We start from the raw sequence: 24,252 nt of genomic DNA, 5'->3' as shown, positions 1-24,252 counted from the left end.
GTCAAAAGAGACACACATACAAGTTGCTCCTGGATGAACGTGGAAGAACATAAGTGACCTTTCTGCTCCCTATTTTTGTGTGGCTCCTGAAGGGAAGTGGAATTTTCAGTTCAGTCCAGTCGCTCAGTTGTGTCCAACTCTTTGCGATACCATGGACCACGGCACTCCAGGCCTCCCTGTTCATTACCAACTCCCGGAGTCTACTCAAACACATGTCCATTGAGTCGGTGATACCATCCAACCATCTCATCCTCTGTTGTCCCCTTCTCCTCCCACCTTCAATCTTTCCCAGCATCAGGGTCTTTTCAAATGAGTCAGTTCTTTGCATCAGGTGGCCAAGGTATTGGAGTTTCAGCTTCAGCATCAGTCCTTCCAATGAACACTCAGGACTGATTTCCTTTAGGACAGACTGGCTGGATCTCCTTGCAGTCCAAGGGATTCTCAAGAGGTTTCTCCAACACCACAGTTCAAAAGCATTAATTCTTCAGCGCTCAGCTTGCTTCCAGTTAGTCAACAGTATCTATGGAGCGTCTACTATGTGCCAGGGACTGTGTTAAGCATGGTGGATACAATAGAGACAAACAAAGACTCAGAGTTGCAAGTCAACTGGAGGAGGTCTACACTGGACAGTATTCTAAGCATAAGGCAGGGAACACATTACAAGGGGGAAGGGCTGACCCAAGTCCAGAACTCAGTTAAGTTCTCTGGGAAAAGGGCAAAAGCTGAGAAGAGATGGATGTGACCAATGTGGATTTTCCAACACGTGGCCTGAAACAAGGCCAAATAAGAACTAATGAATCCTATGCAGGAGAAAGCAGCATTCTTTTTTTTTTTTTAAAGTAATAAAAGACAGAAGCTGAGGCATGTGCTGAGGTTCCTACCCATACTACTAAGGAGGGGACCAGGATTTGGGAAAGGCCCCATGAACTTGGGGCACATTCTTCAACCAAGCCAACCCCATGTTTCCACCTTCCACTTTTAACCATCACATTCTATCCCAAACAATGTAGCTTTACCCCCTATAAGGAATTCTTTTTCTTTCTTTAAAAAAAAAAAAAAAAATTATATTTGTTTATTTGGCTGTGCTGGGTCTTAGTTGCAGCATGCAGGATCTTTTATTGCATCATGTGGGATTTAGTTCCTTGACCAGCAATCGAACCCGGTACCCCCACATTTGTAGTGCAGAGTCTTAGTCATTGGACCACCGGGGAAGTCCTGGGAATTCCTTTTCAGAGTATCTCTTGACGTTAAGAGAGTGTAACTTACACAGCTGAAATTTAATTGGGAACTTACGTTGCTCCTGAACGCACTGCTTGGGGACCTGTCACTGAGAGCAAATCGCCCAACTTCAACAGAGACGATCTAAACACAGGTATCACAGCAGAAAAGATCTGTTCCAGCTCCTCTAGACACGGCCATGAGGACAACCAGCTGAGGATCCCCTATATGCCTCAGCAAGCCGGGGCAAATGCCAGCAGAGGAAAAGGAATGTCACGGTAAGACCATAGTTTAGTCTCGTGGGCGGGAAAGAAGGTGCTGCCTTGACACCTCCAGGTTGAGGCCTCCCCAGATGATGGCATCTATGCAAACAGAATCCAAATCATTTCATCAAGTCTGGGCTCAGAATGGCCACTTCCGGCTTTGCTGGTCACTGGATTAGCTTCACAACACTGAGTTGCTCATCACACAATTAACACCCTTTCAGCCCTACTTTTTTTTTTTTTTTTTTAATGAGGAAACTACACATATCTAACAAGTGGGGGAGCCTGAGTGTAGACTAGATGGGGACTAGTTCCCAAAACCTGTTCTCATAGCCACTAAGGCTTTGTGTGTGCAATGGAGACTTCATAATTTCCAAGACTAGGAAGAAGGGAAAAAAGAAAAAAAAAGGGAAAGGTGATTTAGATCATTTCCAATCACGATTGGTCTGTAAATAGGCAGCGCTGACATCACCGGAAAACCTGTCAGAAATGCAAGGTCTCTGACCCTCTTCCAGACCTGCTGAGTGTGAGAAGCAGGATGCTAGAACTTATTGGGAGTGGGTTTCAGCACCACATGGAAGTGCCCAGGAACCCTTCTGTGACTCTAAGGAAATATTACACCTGCAGCAGCAAGGGCAGTGCCAGTAGTTCTCGTCAGGGTCATGGTGATGGCAGGTACTCCAAAGCCTCTGCTCCCAACCGCAAATTCAGAATTTCTTCCTAGTGCGGTGAGAGGAGAGCTGAGAGGAAAGGGGAGGGATCAGCAAGCAGGCTTTCTCTTCTATTCAGCATAAAACCAGGCCCACCAGACAACCAGGGAAAGAAAAACAAAGTGAGAGAGGGACTAAACACAGCTGGCAATTAGTGCTGACAAAGGCTGAGGGAAGCACCTTTTCCTTCTGCGGGGAATCTAACCCGCGCTTCACCCCGGGCTGGGGCCAGATCCTGAGAAAGCAGGGAGCTCAGGAAGAAGGCAAAGGAGCTTGCTCTGGAGTGGGAATTTCTTCCCCAGGTGAAGTTCAAAATAAGTCCAGATGACCTCTGAGGGTCTTGAGCAAAGGATTTTTTTTTTTTAATTTAAGCAAGACTGCTGCTGCTGCTGCTAAGTCGCTTCAGTTGTGTCCGACTCTGTGCCACCCCACAGATGGCAGCCTACCAGGCTCCCCCGTCCCTCGGATTCTCCAGGCAAGAACACTGGAGTGGGTTGCCATTTCCTTCTCCAATGCGGGAAAGTGAAAAGTGAAAGGGAGGTCACTCAGTGTGTCCGACTCTTAGCGACCCCATGGACTACACACAGGCATATGCTATAGCGGTGCTTTTACATGCAAAAAATTGAATCAATGACAACAACAAAAGGAACCCACAGTTTTTTGGGGGTTCCTAAATGCTGCTGGGGGACTGGTTCCATTTCAGATGTAAGAATGAAAGCTGCAAATGTATTTTCTCACTGTGCATGCACATCTCATCTTCCAAACATTAAGAGATTAAAATCCACCTCCTCTAAACTTGGCTCATTAAAGGCAATCTTCCTGCTAAGTATTAAACTTGAACTGCTTTGAAGCTGGCTGCAAATAAAGGTCAAACTATTTTACTTATTTTTTTTAAGGATTTAGGGAAAACAAGCTTCCATGAGGGCAGGAGGTGGACGAACTGAATGAGCGCTGAAACGCACCATTCAAAGGGATTTGAGAGCAGAGCTTCATGTGCTTGCCAGCTCCCCATCCTATCAGCCCTCCCCTTCAGATCTCTGTGCATTTGCTTTGTTCAGTGTAAAATGAGTCGGGAAGTGCAAAAGTGAGGGTTCTCATAGCAACGGCTAGCAATCCCACACTGATGTACTTCAGCAGTATTGGCAGTCACTAATTGGGCTGCTGCTAAAGGTGAACCCTTAATATACTGCATGTGTGAAGTGGGCGAAGCAGCATTCCAACACCATTTGAATCTTATGTATTTCTCAGCTTATGTGTTTAAACCTGTAGCTTTAAAAAGTGGGCACGTGAAGAAAAACAAACCCTTTATGAGCCAATGCTTAGTACAAGCAATCTCAAATCCCACAGACCTAGGAACATAAGACAGTGGGGCCACCGAGGGGCCCAGGTCCTACATGAACACATGGGAGAAACTTGAGCAAAGGGCGTGCCCTTGAGAAGCAGCCTACCCCAAGGAAGTCCAAGGCAGCTTCTCTGCTTCCTTGGAGCCATCCTAGATGCACGTGGTCCTTGTCTCATTAGGGCCCTAATTACTCTTCTAAGATCTAGATCGATTAGCATTAGCCCTTGGCTAGCTTACCTTTAAGCACAGGATACTTTAAAACTGGGTCCTGCCATCCAATTAGAGTGTTTATCTGATGAACTGAGGGAAGACACCAGGTGTCTTCTAAGCTGTCACTGCCTCCTCATATAGATCACATTCACATCGGGGGAAAATCCATTCAACTCAACTTACTGAGAAATGGGGAGAGTTCATAAGGTCATGGCATTTTAGGGCTAGAAAGAACATAAGCTCTCATTGAACATAATCCAAGGCCACATAAGCTGGGACCATAATCTGGAGTTAACAATCAGGGGGTAGTGCCTACAAGTATCCAGGCAAGGGGAGTCAGGAGTCGGAAGTGAGGACCGACACCTGCGTGAGCCTGCCCAAGGCCAGACAGGCGGCACTAGGGTCTGCAGGAGACAAGGTCTTCCCAGTCCTTGTCCAGTAATCTATCATCAACTGTTCTTTAAAATATCTCTAACTTATCTTTCACCCATTTTATGCACCTAGATTTAGGCCTCCAAGTCCAACTTTACTAAACTGAATATTTCATGCTGTTCTAAAAGGTAACAGTCTCGTCAAGTCCTCTACAGGATCATAGAAAGCGATGCGGACCAAGTGCTTCACTAGGTACAAATGCTAATAATGGTGGTAACATTACTGGGACAATTCTTGCTGTTATAAAATCAAGGCCTTTCACCAACAGATGAAAATATAGTCTAGTGAAGGGGAAAGAGACGATGAAGGCAAGCACAAATACCAACACAGTATTATTCATTTTCATGGAAAGTCACAAAGGCATAATAGTGGAAGTGAGTGCAGAAGAGCAAATAGGGTGACAAGAATGTGCAAAGCTGAAAAAAAGACAGTCTCTTTTTGGAAATTCTGTGCTGTGCACCGTGAGACAAGACGTCAGGCCCTTGAACAGGAGCGTCAGGCATTGACAGGGCACAATGGGAGGCCTCTGCCTTGAGTCTTCCATTGTGCCCTGCAGCAGGTCAGAGTCCAGATAAATGTAGGGTTCCTTAAGAAATCACTGATATTCTCAGAACACTTTTAAGAAAACAGAACCCAAACACGCTTGGATGTGTGTATGAATGAGTCACTTTGCTTTAATCAGATCCATTATAAACTGAAATCTGAAATGAAGGAAGATCAGGAAGCTCTGGTCATTTCCAGAGGCTCAGAGAACAAACACGCTGACCTGCTGGGACAGGCACCTTCCCAGGGGCATCAGACTGGGTCAGAGACCACGTCCCCAAGCGCTACTTCTGGGATCCCTAACCTCTGGAGAAATCTGAGGCTGACAGAGCCCCCCAAAGCTATTATAATGATATCTTTTGAACTAAAAAGATGCACCAGCTTGACGCCTGGCCCAAACTTTAAATGGAGCACTTGAAAGCAGGGGATTCCTCGAAAAGCCAGGATGTACATACAGTTGTTGGAGACCACCTTCCAAACTGGGGCAGCATCATAGTTGCTGTCAGGGAATAAGTTCAGTGACTACATAAGATAAAAAAGTTATTTTATGGTATATCCTGTATGAGATGGAAAAAGTTATTTTACATTGTTTATGGATATGAGGAGCAATGTGGCAAGTTTCCTGATTCTAAGACTACATTTACAGCAAATGAGGCAATATGTCAACGATTCAACAAAGGAAAAGGAAAAGATCTTCGAAGAACTGCTAACATTTCTGTAAATCTGACATTATAACAAAATAAAATATTATGAGAATTATTAAAGAAAAACCCAATAACATCTGATGCTTAAGTGCTAGATATCCTGGGACATTTAGTCGCCAGAGTCAAGACACTCTGTGAAACATGAATCAGATGCAGCAGTCCAGGGAGCCTTGGCAGGCACCTCCTCAGAGAAAAGCCCTTTGTCTATCTCCAATATTAACATTTCAACACCAATTTTATGCATTATCTGTCAAAACTCTGCTACGAGAGGTAGTGAATTTAACCCTTTCATCTCCAAATAAGAAAGGAGATTCCTTGGAGGTGGATAAGTACTGCTGCCCCCCTAACCTGTTCTCTCTGAGCTCTACTTAAGTATCGCCAGGACCGGGCAAGTTGCTTGGCCTTTTATTAATAAAGCAGCTGAATAATTTATAAGGGTTGCACAGGGCCCATTAGAAGTGCCAGAGCAGTAGTAACTGGCTTAGGACTTTGCTTACTCAGGGCTAAAGTTTAATTTGCCCATAAATGCCCCTGCTCATAAACCCATCCCACAGGTCTGACCTGCTCTCTCATCCCCAGTCACATGTCCTAGCCAGGCTCTGGGCTTAGATGTGTTCCTACTGGTGACACCGGTAGGGCCGAGAAACAAACCCAGACTCTATACATCAACCAAGATCTTATACCTGTGCGCCTGCACTTACCAAACAGGCCACCACCGTCCCCTTCTTAAGCTCTGCTTTCAGTCATCCCCAAAGAAAGACTGCATCTGGTTGAGTCCCAGCCAGCAAGAGAGTGCAGGCAGATGACATGAAAAGATGGAAGACTGGAGAAACACAAGAGCTAAGACCTTCAGGACATTCAGTGTCAAGTTGGGTGCTGCATTCTAACTGACAGTACATATGATATGGACAAAAAAATGTGTTCTGCTCTTTATTTACCAAGCTAACATTCCCAGGCTTCAGTTTTCTCCTCTATGAAATGGGGGTTGTAACGGTATCCAACCAATACTATGGTAAAGTGAATGACAGTCGCTCAGTCATGTACGACTCTATACAGTCCATGGAATTCTCCAGGCCAGAATACTGGAGTGGGTAGCCTTTCCCTTCTCCAGGGTATCTGCCCAGTCCAGGGATCGAATCCAGGTCTTCTGCATTGCAGGTAGATTCTTTACCAGCTGAGCCACAAGGGAAGCCCAAGAATAGAGGAGAGCGTAGCCTATCCCTTCTCCAGTGGATCTTACCAACCTAGGAATCGAACTGGGGTCTCCTGCATTGCAGGTGGATTCCTTACCAACCGAGCTATCAAGGAAGCCCATACTATGGTAAGGATTGAGTTAATTCACAAGGGCTTCCCAGGTGGCTCAGTGATGAAGAATTCACCTTCCAGGGCAGGAGACGTGGGTTCGATCCCTCAGTCAGGAAGATCCCCTGGAGAAGGAACTGGCAACCCATTCCAGTATTCTTGCCTGGGAAATCCCATGAACAGAGAAGCCTGGCGGGCTATAGTTCATGGGGTCAGAAAAGAACTGGACACGACTTAGCGACTAAACAACAAACAATACCCATTAAGGCTATTATTACTAGAGATTCAAATCTCTAATGAACCCTAGAGAAACCTAATCTGATCCCCTGTCTCTTTGAAAAAGCCCAAGGCCCAGACAGGTTATGTGACTTTGGAGGGCAATTCTAAGCATTAATTCAGTTCTCTAGACAGGCGCCCAGTTTGGTGCTCTGTTTTTCATTTTGGTGCTGCTGTGGCTCCAGCACTCATTCTCCAGGGTAACAGTGTTATTGCTTTGTTTTCAGAATTTCCAGATAAACTAAGTGCTAGCCCAGAACCGGTGTGCATTCATTCACCCAAGAACTGTCCAGTGAATGCTGACTTCGAAACACACACTGTCTGGGCTCTACTTACTGCAGAGCTTCTGCAGTCACGAGACAAGGTCCCTGGCCTTCAAACATCTTACATCTTGGTGATAGAGTCACCAAAAAAAGAAAAAAGCAAAAAAAACAAAACCCCCCAAAAAAACAAAAGAGTAAATAAACTAGAAAATTTCAGAGTGGCAAGCAGAGAAAATTAAAAGGTAACATGAGAGAAGCACAGTAGAGCTTAGAGTTGGGAGGGTGCAAGTCTCTTAAAAGAGGTCATTCATGCCAGTTTTCTTTGCAGTGTAATCTCTAAGGAGATGGTACTGTAACCCCAGTTGCAGCATATGCATACATGAATATGCATGACTGTGGGATAAGAAGAAGTTATACAAAAGTGGTGCAAATCCCTAAAAATTTCATTTGGGGCAATCATATCAGAAATAAACATGCTACCCATGAAAAGGTCAAGATAGACCTTTCCTGATCTTTGGTCTTCCCTCTCTGGCCACTCTGGTGCAAATGTGTGGGTTAAGGCCAAAGGACCCCACAGTAATGGAAGTTGGGATCACGTGGCCCTCTTTCGGGAGAAGTTCATTTCTCTGGCCTCTGGAGTTTGGCTTCTTAGCCCCTTGGCATCTGCACTATGTGCCACGAAATTCCTGCCCCAAGAAGCAGTTCAGGGGATCAAAGAGCTATTCTTACTGGCTCCGTTCAGGCCAATGGAGGGAGGGGATGGCGGGAGAGGCAGGCCACTCGGCGCTCCATTCAGTGTCCTCCTCCACAACGGGGCCATTGAGCAGGCGCCACAATCAGGGGCTGAGAAGAAAAGGCCGAAGGAAAGCACACAGAGCCGCTACGCACAGACGCGGTCATTCATCACCGGGCAAGTGCCAGTAACTGGGAACAGCCATCTCAATTTCTGCAAATCCTCAACCTGCGACAGCTGCTGGTGACTCTGGTGGGCAGCGCTGCTGCTGCTGACGGTGCCAATCCCTAGCCCTGGCTGGGGGCCAAGTCTACCTTACTCAGGTTAGAGATTCGCTGGCGGCGAAGGGTGGCAACAATGGACTTCACAGCTTATAAAGCAGCTTACAAAGGACTCCCGTGTATTTCCAAAAGCGCTTCAGATAGCTGGTGAGAGAAGCTATCTGCACAAGCGCATTCAAGCAGTTTATTCCTAACCCACTTAACTCAAGGTCTCTGTCAGAACCCAGCGACAGAGTGGAGGAAGGGCAGGGAACCGTGAGAGGGCAGGGACGGCTCAGCAGCTGGTGGAGCGCAGGCAGTCAACCCCTCTCCCCTCTGGAGCTGCAGTAGCAGGCAGGCCTTCCCCGATAACAGCCGTTCCCATGAGAGTCTGTGGGACTCCTTGGGTCCTCAGTTGAGCTGTTTGCTCCCACTGTTTCGATCAGCATCCTCACAAAGCATTTACATGTGAGATTTCTGAACACTCCGGGTACCATGGAGATGCCTGCCACCATACAACCCTAAAGCAACTTCACCTGTCTCACTGTGTCCCAGCCACTGGATCTCCAGCTCTGCTCACACTCCAGAGCCTCCAGGGGCCTGCCCATCTCCTCCATTTTATCTACACTTGCCTTATCAGACTTAGCTTCTGGAGAACAATATTGCAGGTAACAGACACAGCGATCAAAAGAAGCTGGAGACTATGGAGGCAGGGGGAAACCACTCAGGCTCAAAGGGCCATGTTTGGAGCCCAGAGCCCAGGGCAGCCACTAATGGACATTGTAACAGTATGCCAAACACAGAACATAAACCATCCTCATGGGGTTAAAGAAATGAAGAGGGAGGTAATAGTTCTTCAACTCTGTCATGCCCATCAACCTTCCAATCTTTTCAAACTTCTTTTGAAAGAAGAGTTGATGGGAAAGATAAAATTGCTAAAGAACCATTGCCTACCTCTGTATGTATTACCTAGAATGCACACTTACTATTTCCAGTGTGACTTCCCTGGATTTTTCATGATGTGTTTCAAAAGCAGAACTCACCAAGAGGAAGGGTCCCTGTGACAGACCTTCAGAGAACTGAAACCCGTCATCACAAAGGGGAATCAGGATGATGTGAGTGCACAGCTGTCTATTAGTGCTTTGCTTCCTGCTCACAGTCTGCTGTCAGAAACCAGCCAACGCTTGGCTGGTGCAGAGCTGGACCTCGGACGCTCCCCTCCCAGGTCCCCGATCCACATCTGGGAACTTCTGACTCAGATCTTGTGATCTAGGTGCTAACACTTCCATCTGCTAAGAGAAACCGTTCCCTGAAGAGAACATAACTCCTGGCATCTAAGTACATGCTGCTCTGTGGTGCAATATCAATGTTTCTTGGCAAAAAGAAGCTCCTTGAAGGCATGTATTCTCACCCTACTCTCTTTTTCCTTGCAGCGCCAAGCAGTAACAGGTGTTAAAAAAATAACCTCTGACTAATCAATGATAGAAAAGAGGGGTGTGAGCCTGAATACGAGCGAGAACAAATATCTCTTACCACGTCTCCCCACCCACCCAAGTGTGGGGAAGAAACTCCCTCCCCTCTAGTCAAAGAAGACTGGTCTCCAGGACCATTACATGAGAGGAAAGAGGCACTCCACAGAGCAGGCCTATTTTGATATGAAGGGTGAGGCTATCATCAGCACATCGTAATCAGCAGCACTCACGAATAAGGCTAAACTCGGAAAAGAACTTAACAATTCGCTATCAAACAATGAGAATCAAGAGTAAAGAAGAAATAGTTTGTTGAAGAAGAGACTAAAATACTTCAGGGCCCCAGAGGAGTTATTTCTGCAGTCTCTGCACATAGGACATCATTCATGAAGAAGGCAGAGGTACAAATATAGCATAAATGTCGTCTGCTCTAGCTTGTAATTTAAAATGCAAATGCTAATGAGCGAACTGGTGTATCAGTGGAGTTAATAACCGCATGCCTAGCACAGGGGCCGCATCCAAAACACACACAGAGAAGAGACAGACACCATGTTCCAATTTAAAAATAAAAACACCCAAATTAACCCTAGAAAAATCACTAGCAGATGTACAAGCTCAGGAAAAGGAGGCACACCAGGGCACCGAAATGGGAACTTCTCTACCCGCCGGAGACGAGCCAGTCCATTTAAACGTCTTCCTACATACAGCGATACAGTGAAGGTAAGCATGGGAGTTACTAGGGTTTATTCAGGACTGCTACTGTAAAGCGTGAGTATAAGGAAAAACTACAGGCAATCTGAAAAACTTAGAAAGTTTCCACAAAGCCCACTTAGAAGCCCAGAAGTCAACTTTGCAGGGAGCTGTAGGTCTAGAAACCAAAGGTCACTGAAGACAGATGTAGAATCTCATGCATTTTTATCATAGGCAAAAGATGGTTTAAAAGAACCTGAAAACTTACCCAGCCTGGATTAAGTGGGCAGTTTAAATAAATGGGGAAAAGCGCTAATGATGAAAAACCACAACTGAGAATGCAGTTGAGTCTCAGATGTCTTCTGGATATGAAAGGAACTTCTGTGGATTGTTCTTGCTCCTACAAGGTCTGAGCCTGGCAGCCCTACCCCAGGTTCTGGGACCGACCCCCTGGCACTGAGACCAGGCACAGCTCCCTGGCTTCCTTCCAGCCCCTTATGATGGGGCCAGTGGTCCTACCCTGTCCCTCAAGTGGAAACCCATAGCACCCCTCCAGGGGCACCAGGAGAGTGTGCATGGGCTGGCGGCCCACATTGCACACCACGTGTTCCAATGCCCTGGTCAGTGCTATTTACATAAAGGGCCAGGCACGGGCTCTGGCGAATCCAGCCCATTAGCGTGGGGAAGCCTCAGGAGAACTTTCTGGAAGGAACCCAAGGTGTACAGAGACCTGGGGCTTGGGGGCAAAGACAGTTCCATGATGAAGAACTTTTTCTGCTTTTTAAAAATCCAGTCATATCTCCGTTTGAAAGGGGGATGTGAGAGGTGGTTCCCATAGCAACCAAGATTAAGTCTTACAGGCACAGTGAGAACTGTTCACCCCAGGGCTGCCCATTACCAGATTTCTAAGCATTTCCCTTTAATTTCAAATTACCACACCATTTACACTCCGTCTCCTGCATCCAAGGTCCTGCCATTCCCTACTCTTAGGCTGGCCAAATAGAGAACGCCCGTCTCGGGGTGGGGAGGGGTGGGTAGCCCAGTCCCGGGCACTCTGCTGGCCACCCCCACTACTACAGGCTGGTGGGAGATGCCGACAGTCTGGGAAGATGGCCGTGAAATATTCACACTGACATTTATTTTTCTGGGGACATCACAAATACGGGATTAGAACGAAGGCATCCGGGCACAACCAGAGACAGGAGCTGGTGTTGGACAGACTCCAGCAAAGAACAGCCACCAGAGTTCTGTGAGCTTCCCATTCCCTCCCCCCGTGCCCACCAGGTGGAAGGCAGCCGAAATAAGCGCTAACAGATTCAGAAAGGACCTTCCAGTAGGAGGCAAGGAGAAGGAATGGAAAAGGAACCCTTGGGAGAAAACTCACAGGTCTGACCCTTTTGTTCCACTCTACTGGCTCTCATTAGCTCTGCAGGGATAGCCTGATACCTCTGCAGGACATTCTCCCCTTGTCTCATAGACACTGAGACCCCAAGGCAGCAAGAGGAAAAGGTGACATTAAAAGCCAGAATTAAGGGTTACTGAGGAAGTAAGGGTTCTTTTCACTTATCTTTGACCTACCCACCCAAAAACAATCAATGGGCTTATCCAGGATAAACAGATAAAAATCTGCATCTTTCTTTCCTTGGCATAGGAAACCCAACTGATGGTGTGGGTGGAACATCCTAAATGGAAGGCTGCCGCACCCCACAGAAGGCAGGGCCACCCCAGGACCCTCTCTCCCCCAGCTGCTGGAGTCTCTGGCCTGACTGGTTGGGAGCTGCCACACGTGCCCTGCTGCTCCCCAAACCTCTGGGTCCCAGCATCACACCAAGACAAGCAGGCTGGTCTGATGGAAATAATTAACTAGGAAGCAGGAAAGCAAGAATGCATCTTTACGTGTTCTAGCTCCAAGGTCTGTGGTTACCATGAAACCATGCCGAACAAATGTTACTTTTATTGATGTCTTTATTTATTACTGTGCTGTGTGCTCAGTTGTGCCTGGCTCTGAGACCCCACAGATTGTAGCCCACCAGGCTCCTCTGTCCAGGGAATCCTCCAGGCAAGAATACTGGAGTGGGTTGCCATGCCCTCCTCCAGGGGATATTTCCCACTAAAGGATCAAACCCATGTCTCTTGCATATCCTGCATTGGCAGGCTTTACCACTGTGCCACCTGGGGAAGCCCCCTTATTTATTACTATGTCTCAGTTAAAAAAAAAAAAAATTGAAATGATTACTGAAAAAAATTGAATCCTTGTCTTTTTGACCCAGAGACCACTCTACTGTGTCCTGAATGTCTCCTCTGATGCCTCTACCAGTCCTCAGGTAGGGGCCTCCCAAGATATTACTTCCCAGGTCACTCTCTTCTGACTCTTTTCAGTTTGCTGATGACCACCCTAAAATCGTGGTCCTCAGATGGAACATCGGACTCCATGCCCACACTGACATGGCTGAGCCAGCTCTCAGCTTGCTGCCTTCCTGGATCCCATATTTCTGGGCTATGAATTAGGACTGTCTCAACTGTGGAAAATTCTGAAAGAGATGGGAATACTAGACCACCTGACCTGCCACTTGAGAAACCTATATGCAGGTCAGGACACAACAGTTAGAACTGGACATGGAACAACTGACTGGTTCCAATTAGGAAAAGGAGTACATCAAGGCTGTATATTGCTTATGATGCAGAGTACGTCATGAGAAATGATGGGCTGGAAGAGGCACAAGCTGGAATCAAGATTGCCAGGAGAAATATCAATAACCTCAGATATGCAGATGACACCACCCATATGGCAGAAAGTGAAGAGAAACTAAAAAGCCTCTTGATGAAAGTGAAAGAGAGTGAAAAAGTTGGCTTAAAGCTCAACATTCAGAAAACGAAGATCATGGCATCTGGTCCCATCACTTCATGGGAAATAGATGGGGAAACAGTGGCTGACTTTATTTTTTGGAGGACTCCAAAATCACTGCAGACGGTGACTGCAGCCATGAAATTAAAAGACGCTTACTCCTTGGAATGAAAGTTATGACCAACCTAGATAGCATATTCAAAAGCAGAGACATTACTTTGCCAACAAAGGTCCATCTAGTCAAGGCTATGGTTTTTCCAGTGGTCATATATGGGTGTGAGAGTTGGACTGTGACGAAAGCTGAGCGCAGAAAAATTGATGGTTTTGAACTGTGGTGTTGGAGAAGACTCTTGAGAGTCCCTTGGACTGCAAGGAGATCCAACTAGTCCATCCTAAAGGAGATCAGTCCTGGGTGTTCACTGGAAGGACTGCTGCTAAAGCTGAAACTCGAGTACTTTGGCCATCTCATGCGAAGTGTTGACTCATTGGAAAAGACCCTGATGCTGGGAGGGGTTGGGGGCAGGAGGAGAAGGGGACGACAGAGGATGAGATGGCTGGATGGCTTGATGGACGTGAGTTTGAGTGAACTCTGGGAGCTGGTGATGGACAGGGAGGCCTGGCGTGCTGCCATTCATGGGGTTGCAAAGAGTCGGACTGAGCGACTGAACTGAATTGAATCTTTCTGATCACAGAAGAACAGTAATTTTATAAAAGGGTATGGGTTGGCCCTTCTACCCTTATACTTCTTACAAATACATTTCTCTTCATGTATATGCATCTTGTACCTTGGTAGATACAAATACTTTGCTTGAAGGCTGGAACCTTATCTTACACGTTTCAATATTCCTAGCAAAGTGCCCAGTAGACATAAAAAAATTATTAAATAGCCATGTGACTGAATGACCCACAAGCATGAGGAGGCTCATCTGGGAATGATTCACAATCTAAAGGTGGAAGATAATCAGGCGGTAATCGTAGGCTTGCACTTCTATCCACGTGATCATGGGTAATGGCTTGATGCAGAGATGTGGGGCTGAGGGCAGAGCTCTGAACGCTCTAAGGCCGAGAAGGAGATTTATACACCCAGACAAAAGCAGAGGGAAAAATGATGGATGAATCCATTCATTTCTTTAGGTGACTCTTCCTGAGAACTAATATAGGCAAAGTTGTTTTGCCTAAATGAATCGAACACAGCTGGCCAAAAAGGAAAAAAAAAGAAAGTTCCACAACCTCTTGGACACTCAAATACCATCTCCCTTGGGAAGTCTTTCCCATTCCTCAATTAATTGTTCTTTCCTCTGCACTCTCATGCCACCTATACTCTTCACAACTCTATTGTGCTTTTCCCTGTTGCAGTTTTTCACATGGCTTTCTCAACTATTAGACTACAAGGCATTCAAGAAGGCAGAAATTATCTGATTAACTTAAGCATCAGCCACAACCTATCAGAGAATGCCTTCTTTTAGTGGACTTGTAAGAAAAATCTTGGCCTCATTAAGAAAGTCTCCCCAAACCTGTTTATTGTGCTAATTCCTACAAGTGACCCTTGAGGACCTTCTGCTACCAACATAATTCATATAATTCACAGTAATATCTTCAAAAGTGAAGAACTAGAACAGTCCTAGAAAAGTCTCATGCCCAGCTGCCCATTTCCTGTAATGGGACCCAACTGGAAACAAGTAGGCGGAGGAGACAGAACCAAATGGGCAAGTCCCAAGAGAAAGACTACCCCACTTTACAAATATCCATTAAGTTGCAATTCAATTAAAGTATCTGAAAAGAATTCATAAGTATCAGCAGACCCTGTAATTGCTTAATTAAGGATAGAAGGCTAGCAAACACAACTACAATAACAGCCTGATTCATTAGCACCTCTGTGATAGCAGAATGGGATTTCTCAGTTAAACATACACTGGCGTTAATTGTGTAATTTGGTTAGGCACTGGTAATCAATGGGGATCCACCATTCCTGGGGCCAGGAGATGAGGACGATATTCCTGTTCACCTTCCCTCTCCTCTCTCATTAAAGTTCTGGCTCTGTTGAAACAGACAGTTGATATCCCTTATTAGGACTGACTGGAGAAGAGACGTTACAGAGAGAAGGAAATGTGGTACTTTGTTCAAAGGCATTCAAGGTGGAAGGACACATAGCCAACCCTTTAGCTCATCGAGGACATACATACCATCACTTATCAAACCCCAGACTTCTAGAAGCTCTCTTGCTTGCCTTATGACAAGGGAGGCAGTTTCAAGAGGACACTTGTAATCAAAGAGAAAATAAAAAATTGAAAAATGCCAAAGGGCAGGCAAAGAAAAGTCTCATTTTCTAGTCTTGTTTCATATGACTAGGTAACTGGTTAATTATAAGTCGCCTGCTGTGATACACGTGGGAACACCCTGCCAGGTGGCTTGCTGCATTCTAGATGGTTTGTACCTGGACATGTTGCTGCCCTACCATTAAGACCGTGGAAATGTAAAGTTAAGTATAGGGGACCCCAACCTCCGAGATCTAATGCCTCATGATCTGAGGTGGAGCTGATGTAGTAATAACAGGAAGAAAATGCACAATAAATGTAATATGCCTTAATCATGTCAAAACCACCTTCCCTCCCCTCTTCCCATGGAAAAATAATCTTCCAAAAATCTGGTCCCTGATGCCCAAAAGGCTGGGGACTGCTGAGTTACAAGAGTACAACTATTTGATGATATTAAGACTCCTTACAATATTTTGTACTGAAATTTCAAATTATTACTCTCTTCTCATTCAGGCATTTGATTTAATGACAGTTTGATACCCGCTATGCTTAGCCAACAGGACAACTTCCTGAATTGTGCCCTCAGCATGACCCAGACAGCCCAGAGCTAAGAAAGTAATGCAAAATAAGGCACCGTCATACAAAGGTCACAGCAATAAGACACTCCAGAGCCCACTGACACTCTGAAATAAAAATGAGAATCATGGGCCAGGCAATCTGCAAATATGTGCCTCAGTGTCCCTTTAGACAAGGTACTAAGTAAAGGTGACACACAGGACAAGTGAAAATGAACTAAAAATAAAGACAAGGTAAACTTGTTTCCTTGGTGGCTCAGTGGATAAAGAATCTGCCTGCAATGTAGGAGACCTGGGCTCAATCCCTGGGTTGGGAAGATCTGGAGAAGGAAATGGCAACCTGCTCTCAGTATTCTTGCCTGGGAAATCCCATGAACAGAGGAGCCTGGTGCGCTACAGTCATGGGGCTGCAAGAGCTGGACACGACTGAGTGACTAATTCACCGCCACTAGACTGCTTTTGTTCTAAGAGAAGATAGTGTATGAAGTGAAGTGAAGTGAAAGTTGCTCAGTCGTGTCTGACTCTTTGGACTCCGTGGACTATACAGTCCATGGAATTATCTAGGCCAGAATACTGGAGGGGGTAGCTTTTCCCTTCTTCAGGGGATCTGCCCATCCCAGGGATTGAACCCAGGCCTCCAGCATTGCAGGTGGATTCTTTACCAGCTGAACCATAAGGGAAGCCCAAGAATACTGGAGTGGGTAGCCTATCCCTTCTCCAGCAGATCTTCCCCACCCAGGAATCAAACCGGGGTCTCCTGCATTGCAAGCAGATTTTTTTTACCAACTGAGCTATCAGGGAAGCCATAAGATAGTGTATGGAGCTCACTAAATGCTGCCAGATGAGGAGGAAGGATGCTTTTAATGCCCACAGAATGTTGGCCTTGTTAACACAGGACAAGGACTGCCCGAGATTGCCTCAAAGAGTGAAATAAGTGCTCCTAGGTGGTGGCCTCCGCAGTAGGCGGGGGACTTTGAGCACTCTCAGTCCTGAGGGGGTAAGGTCACCTGCTCCGCAGCCAAACCTGAGCCAGGTGCTGGGAGCGCTGAAGGGTAAACGCTCTCAGGAGGCACTGACCTGTTAGCTACAGCTGACTCTGCCTGGCCCCACCTGCTATCCCATCTGACCAGGCAATCATTCCACATACAGGGGTGCAGGAACCGTGACAGAGGCCAGCTGGCTCGGGCCAAATGCCACTCCCTATCAAGCTGTGGGGCCGTCTGCCCAAAAAAGGCCACATGAAAATGGAAAGTGTCCACCCCACCTCAAAGTCCAGAGGGCTCTCCAAGAGGCTGGGAGTGATGAGACCAGCACGTACAGGACTGCTGAACAGCTCTCTCGACTTTTCCCCTTGAGAATCACAACAATAACATCATTTTTACCGGGTGCAGGGAGCGTTCCACGGAGAGCCACCAAGTTGTGTCACGTGGACCACTGTCCAGGTGAGCAGCTGGAAGGTGTGAGTGTCACGTCTGTTTACACTCACATTCAGCTTTGGGGCTGGTTTCAGACAACCAAGGAGCCCTTCTCTCCAGGATCTCCAGCCATGTTCTCCATCTCACTCATTCTGTTTCCACTAGGTCACTGCCTGATGGATGACTGACTTGCATCCCCTCTGAGTTCCTGCTCCTGAGAATTCAGACCAGTGCTTCTCAAGGTCCTGGTATCCTCTCACTTCATCTTTTTTATGTGCTTGCTAGCCAAGAAGACTTCGTTGAGTTTTCCATTCTATAATTGGCACTATGAAGACAATAGGTATACTGAATAGCTTTTCTAAGTATTCATGTCATGTTCTGTTCCGATCCTAACAATTACAGTTTTTATAAAGGTACTCAAGATGCTGACATCCTTAGAATGACCCTTTAGCACTCAATTTTCTGCACTGCTTTTTCCATTCTGTTAGACTGTTATGAAGAGCTGCTGTCTATTTTAAACTCTGTTTCTTCTTACCCACATTTACTCCCCAATTGTCTGTAATCTGTTAGCTGAATCAACCCTGATTTAAAAAAAAAACAACTCTGTGACTTAGTAATCGATCAGTAGTATAAAATAATTCCACAGTTTTTACCTACTCGATCTTTTAAGGTAGAACCCAACGCTTGGCTTCCAGAAGACTGCTCTCTCAGGATTCTCCATCTAATCCTCTGGACACCAACTATCTGTTCCAAGAACCTATTCTTAGTGTTGCCCGTGCTGGTGGACATCAAACTCTGCCCAATAACTCAAGCCCTGGGCCACTTTACTTTCTCTCCTGTATTCAATATCACCCCCCATCCTTGACCCCAAAACCCAAGTCATTCCCTGAATGAGGAAGTCTTCCTCTTAAAAACTCTTCTAACCTTTCCTCTCCTCTTTCACCAGCTTTTTGGCCTTTGTCCCTCTTGCTTAACCACTCTCCCAACCTCCAGCCTCATGTATTCTAACGTATCTACCAAGAAAAACATGTCATGCCCCTAATACTTAAACAACTCTGAGGGTCCACAGCATGTTCCATGGAAGACTAGCTTCCTTCTGTATTTCCAGCCTCAGCCCACTCTTCACTCTACACTCTACCAAAGGATTCATGGTTCCCTGGACACATCCAAATATACTGTACCTCTACATCTTTGTACCTGCTGGTACCTCTACCTAGAATATTCCTTCTCCTCCCCTCTCATCCTGTCCTTAAAACATCGCAGACTCATATCTCCTTTCGGACACAGCCCAGATACACAATCCCTGACCTCCACTCAACCAATGATTCCCTCCTCTGTGCTAGCTATTTCTGTGTCTTATAAATAATTCTATTTTCTTGCCTACCACCAAACACTACAGTTTGTTCATGTGCCTGTCTTTCCTCTAGAGCATCTCAAGACCTAGGCCTGTGTCTTACCAGGATGCAGAGTTCCTTGCTCCAAACTCAAAGAGGAAAGCCAGTGGCTCTTCTTTCAGTGAGCATTCTGCTAAGTCAGGAGGCAGCTGGGGCAGCTCCTTGTCTTGATTTATTTGAGTTAATGTGGTGGTCAGAGTCTCCTAGAAACACATAGTGCACAACTGTGCCATTCCACACGGAGTTAAGAAAAGCTCTGGTTATGAATTCACTAAGTCTGTGAGGAGGGCAGGAAGGAAACATTTATTGATGATCTACTTTATGGCAGCCTGCTCTGAATGTTTATACATCTCATTAAATCCTCATGAAAATCCTAAAAGGTAAGAAATGCTCTCCAGTTAGCCAATGTGTAAACCAAGGCTAGAAGACAGTAAGAAAAACAACAACAACAAACTTGCTGAAGTCTCCTGCTCATACACAGCAGAGCCATGGTTCAAACCAAGGCCTCCCTGCCTCCTCTCTCTCTCATGACTCTCCCATGTTCTGTATCCCTGCCAGGATTCTAAAGAAATCATAAGATGCATAACACAACTGCATAGAGGATGGCAGAAGAAAAATGGAAAAGCTTATATTTTTATCAGGTATTAGCTTCTGTAATCTATCTTTCACTATGTAAGGTAACTCAAGCAATGCCTTTTGAATTGCTAAGGCTTAGAAGAATACCAAGTACACAGGAGAACCGGCAGATGCCAAGGCAAGTGATTAGGCTGCCTGTGTCTCAGCAAGGTATAACCAGAAGGTTCTGCAGGAATACTCCAGCCAAGACAGGTCTAAAGCCCTGGGCTGGCTCCATTCAGGTGGTTCTAGGTTGGGAAGCCAGAACCTCAATGTTTTCTTTCCCCTATAGATCTGTGGCCAAGTTTCCGGGAAAGAATAATGCTGTTTCTCTTTCACATCTCTGGGATCAAGCTCAACGCTGCCAAAAGGATGCTTTTGTTTTGCAGGCAGTGAGCAAAGAATGAGTTGAATATTATACCTCAAACCCTGTAACAACAAGGATTCACTGCTAAGAAACTCCTCCACTATGAGAGCCTTAATAGCCGTCCTGCCCCTCCGTTCACTCACAGCAACATGCGCAGACACGAAAGCATAGGCCTCCAGGGAGGCATGGCTTTGTTGCAGCCTTCCTTCTCTAGAGCTGCCCTGAGCTGTGTATCATACATCCACTGGCCCCTTCAGAAGGCCTGTAGAGCCAGGCGGCGATCAGTAATGTTGCAGGAGACTCAAGGAGCCATGAGGGCCAAGCAGCAACCGTGTGCTTCATGATCACGTGCTCAGGGAGTCACTGATCACACCTAGTGATCCATTTAGCTGGGGTCTGTAGGAGACCCTTATTGGGGAAGACACTATCAGTGCCTTCAGTAAAAGGGAGGCTGAGGCAATGTGGCAGAGAATGGCAAATTCTACTCAGGAATTCAACAGAAGTAGGGCTGAGGCAACCGGGCAGCCCTGGAGAAGGCAGCACGCAGCAGGTAAACACAATGGGAATGTCCTTTGGGAGTGAGCAAAAGTTTGTGTGCACAGCTGCGGGGTGACCCTCTCCCTCAAAGACCACAGCCTCTGCAAAGTACTGATGGAAATAATTTTCTTGCCTGCCAGCAGGGAAATAATGAAGCCATCTGCTCCTTGAATGCATACAGGTAAACTACTCATAGAGCATGGTTCACACATAGACTTGCTGGCTTGTGAAGTATTATTAGAAAAGATAGGGTAAGAAAGATGGACATTTGGTCGGCAAAGAAAAGGAGGAAGGCTTGGGACAGTCCTGACAGACCAGTGGTTAAGACTGCCTTCCAAAGCAGGGGCTGCAGGTACGATCCCTGGTCAGAGAGCTAAGATCCCACATTGTGCCTCCTGGCCAAACAAACAAACAAAACAACAAAACGTAAAATGGAACTAATATTGTAATGAATTCAATAAAGACTTTAAAAATGGTTCACAAACACAGCAGGGCGGTCTAGCCCAAATGGCAGACACTAGCCATGAACACTCACTCCATGATGAACACTGTCTTAGGTCTGGAATTCCCTTCACTCGGGATGTGAGTATATATGTGTCTCATACGCTGTCCTACGTGCCCACGTCCTGCGGTCGGCAGGAATGAGAAGCAGGATGGAACCAGTGCTGGGTCTGCAGTAACAGCAGGATCAAACTAGGAGCTCTGTGTTCACGTCTCCATCAGAGACTAAAGCACCCACATGGGCTCCAAGTCCTGTGGAAAACCCAGTGGGAAGGAGGGCATGTGACCTCCAGGGATGACTTCTGAGTTCCAAGAAGAATTTTCAGAACACCACACAACACAGGAGACTTACCCGCAAGCAAGAAGGTGATAAGGCAAGTTTCCTTTGGCAAATACAGCTTGAGACGAGAACCACTGAACACATACTCCACCACAGCTTCAGAACGACCTGCCCGCTGAAGGAAGGGCAGAAACTGCTTTGCTTTTTGGGTGTCCTGGGGGAGAAAAGAAGAACCATCAGAAAAATAATGGAATCAAGGTAAATGTTTCTTTCTCTCTGGTCTGGGGCAAAAAGTCTGGCACACCACAGGAAGCTGGGCAAATAACCTTAGAATAAGACATTTCTGAAACTATGACAAAAACAAGAAACCCATGTGACATTCACAGGAGAAACAGAGTTAATCAAAAGCTTCTAGAACATTCTCAATAGCTCTCTTCTCTCCTCTGTTCAATTACTAAAGCATTCAGTGGATATAAAAGACTTCCCTGGTGGTGCAGTGGATAAGAATCTGCCTGACAATGCAGGGGACAGGAGTTCCATCCCTGGTCCAGGGAGATTCTGCATGCTGCAGAGTAACTAAGCTCAAGAGCCACAACTACTGAGCCTAAGTGCTGCAACTACTGAAGCCCACGTACCTGGAGCCTGTGCTCTGCAATTAGAGAAGCCACCACAATGAGAAGCCCGCACATTCCATGAAGAGCAGCCCACGCTCACTGCAACTACAGAAAGTCCTCTCGCAGCAACAAAGACCCAGTGTAGCCAAAAATAAATAGATAATTTTTAAGAAATTAGGCAGGTGGCTTGAAATGAGAACTTCACTCTTCCAAGAGAGGAAAAAGAGCTCTTCTTCCTCCTACAGAAAATTAAAGGAAAAGACCAACACCTACCATCTTCAAAGTTTAACCTTCTAACCTTTAATTTTCAATTAAAAAAAAACGTAACATCCAGGTTCCTGACACAGCCCCTAAATCCCTTTTCTAGGAAACCCAAAACAGCTCATTGTCAGTCTTTAATAGGCTGTGTTTTCCTAACAAGGAGGAGAGCGCAGCCTTTGTGGGGTCGGTGGGGAGGATCCCATACTTCAAGCCCTGCTCTCTGTCTTTCCAGGGATGAGGAGGGGCACGCGGCTCCTGTTCCCAGCCCAGGAAACCTGCAACAGCAAGATGTGATCCACGGGGAACAGAAGACACCACATCATGTCAGCACCAATAATTACAGAAATGATAAAAGCATGTGAAACTTTATAGGGGTTTAAAAAAAACTTTTCCCATGCATCAACCCAAAGTATAAGCGTCTACCCTCAAGAGTACCAACTCATGGACCTTCTGAACCTCAGAGCTCTCAGCTTCAGATGAGCTGAGAGCCATCAAATCCTTTCAGTCTCTCCAGCTAATTAAACAGATGACAGAGTAAGCAAGCATCAGGTATCATGTGGCATTGCTGGGGGAATAGTCACTGGATGAATTTCAGAGGTTTGCAGCGCAGCCGGCAGAGCCCCAAGCTCCCTCGGAGGACAGTGAGTTTTGCACACTTGCCCAGCTCGGAAGACAGAAGCCGTCTGCGCTCGCCAAGCTCTTCCTTCCTAACTCTGATCCTAGCAACAGAGCTATTGTACCTAAATTAATGCACATTAGATAATGAAAATTTAACAAGCCATCAAGTATTTGAGAGTCTTCATAGCAGCCAAAGGGGCTCCTCTCATTCAGAAGCCGTGAGGTAGGCTGGGATGAAAGCAATATTTATAGTAATGAGAGTCATCCTTCTCTTTAAACAGATTCTTGGAGAAAAGGAGAGACAGTCATCTATTCTCAGTGTTTTTCTAAGGGCGTATTGGTAAAAAGGTAAGGTAACAATGAGCTTTAGTGGGTTGGGAACTTCCCCAATGAACACTTAACACAAACTCTTCCATCCATATACAGTGGGAAGATGCTTTTCTGGCGCTTGGCTGAGGTCCAGAACAGTCAAGCAAGACAAATGCCCCACGGGAAGGAAGGTACCACCTGATTAAAACCCTTGTGCATGCTAGTCTAAATCTGCAATGTTACTTCTGGGCTGAGCCAATAAGTCAACAACAATTATCAAATTGATTATCACAAATCATGAGGCAACTTAAGGTCTCTAAAGAGAAGGCCTTTCCCTCGAGACCACAGTAATCTATATTTTTCAAAAATAGACATTTGCTCATCACCGTCTCTAAGATGTATTTATCTGAGAAAAAGATGCTTACGGGAATAAAATCGCGCACACACACACGTACACCTCTAATGTTAATACTGAAAAATAAAGTGGCAGCAAACTCCTATTTTGCTAATGATTACCTAGTTTATCAAGGGATACTTAATCAGACAGAGAATCAGGGAGAAATGAAGGGGCCCTATTGTTAGCCATGTAAGACAGATACAGACAGATGGACCGATAAAAATAAAACAATGGATGTTCCTCACTCCTCCTAAGTCTCAACCTACAATTTAATCCTATTCCAGAAATACATGGGAAGAGAGCAAAGGGAATGTGACATGCCATCGATTATGACGATGAGAAGCAAAAGCCAATTGTGACAACTGAAGCCATGAAAGCAAATTTTAAAAACCCATGAGAATTGGCCATGTCTCTTCCCAGAGGCAAAACCATGAGATAAAATGCAGATCTCCTCATCCTCTTGAGCAGGTGATATGCCCATGGCCCATCTATTAAAGGAAAAGATGGAAATCTTGCCCAAGGTGGTAGAGTTTTTGAAATAAAAAATTCTAATAAAGTGAATTAAATTGAATGCAATCACCAAAAGATGTCATCAGCTTTTTTGAAACTCACGTCACAGGCAGACAATGGTATCTGTCTTTCCTAGTCATCTCAAGCTCTTCCTTTGCTTGGCAAGTTCCTTTTCAATATAAAAACTCTCGAAACCTTTAGCATTTGTTTCTGTGGCTCAAGTGAAAAGACTGGAAAGATGGACTGACAAGTTCCCTCAAGTGATATAGTTATAAGTCATTTTCTGTGAATTTAGCTATGGAATTTTTTTTTTTAAATTTTAGGATTTTTGCTTATCTTACTAG

General features: G+C 45.7%; 1 protein-coding gene across 2 annotated transcripts in view; it reads right to left on the bottom strand.

Moving 5' to 3' along the window:
* SND1 (staphylococcal nuclease and tudor domain containing 1) overlaps window positions 1-24,252 on the bottom strand; it is a 422,591-nt gene that overhangs the window by 135,499 nt on the left and 262,840 nt on the right. For both annotated transcript variants that reach the window (XM_055590844.1, XM_055590845.1), the window contains exon 15: window positions 21,272-21,413. In XM_055590844.1, the coding sequence (XP_055446819.1) occupies window positions 21,272-21,413 (142 nt within the window). The remainder of the gene's footprint in view (window positions 1-21,271; window positions 21,414-24,252) is intronic.

Source organism: Bubalus kerabau, chromosome 8 (genome assembly GCF_029407905.1).
Source record: "Bubalus kerabau isolate K-KA32 ecotype Philippines breed swamp buffalo chromosome 8, PCC_UOA_SB_1v2, whole genome shotgun sequence".
NCBI classification, from domain to species: Eukaryota; Metazoa; Chordata; class Mammalia; order Artiodactyla; family Bovidae; genus Bubalus; species Bubalus kerabau.
Note: the sequence above shows the minus strand (reverse complement) of the source record. Positions and strands in the feature narration are given on the sequence as shown.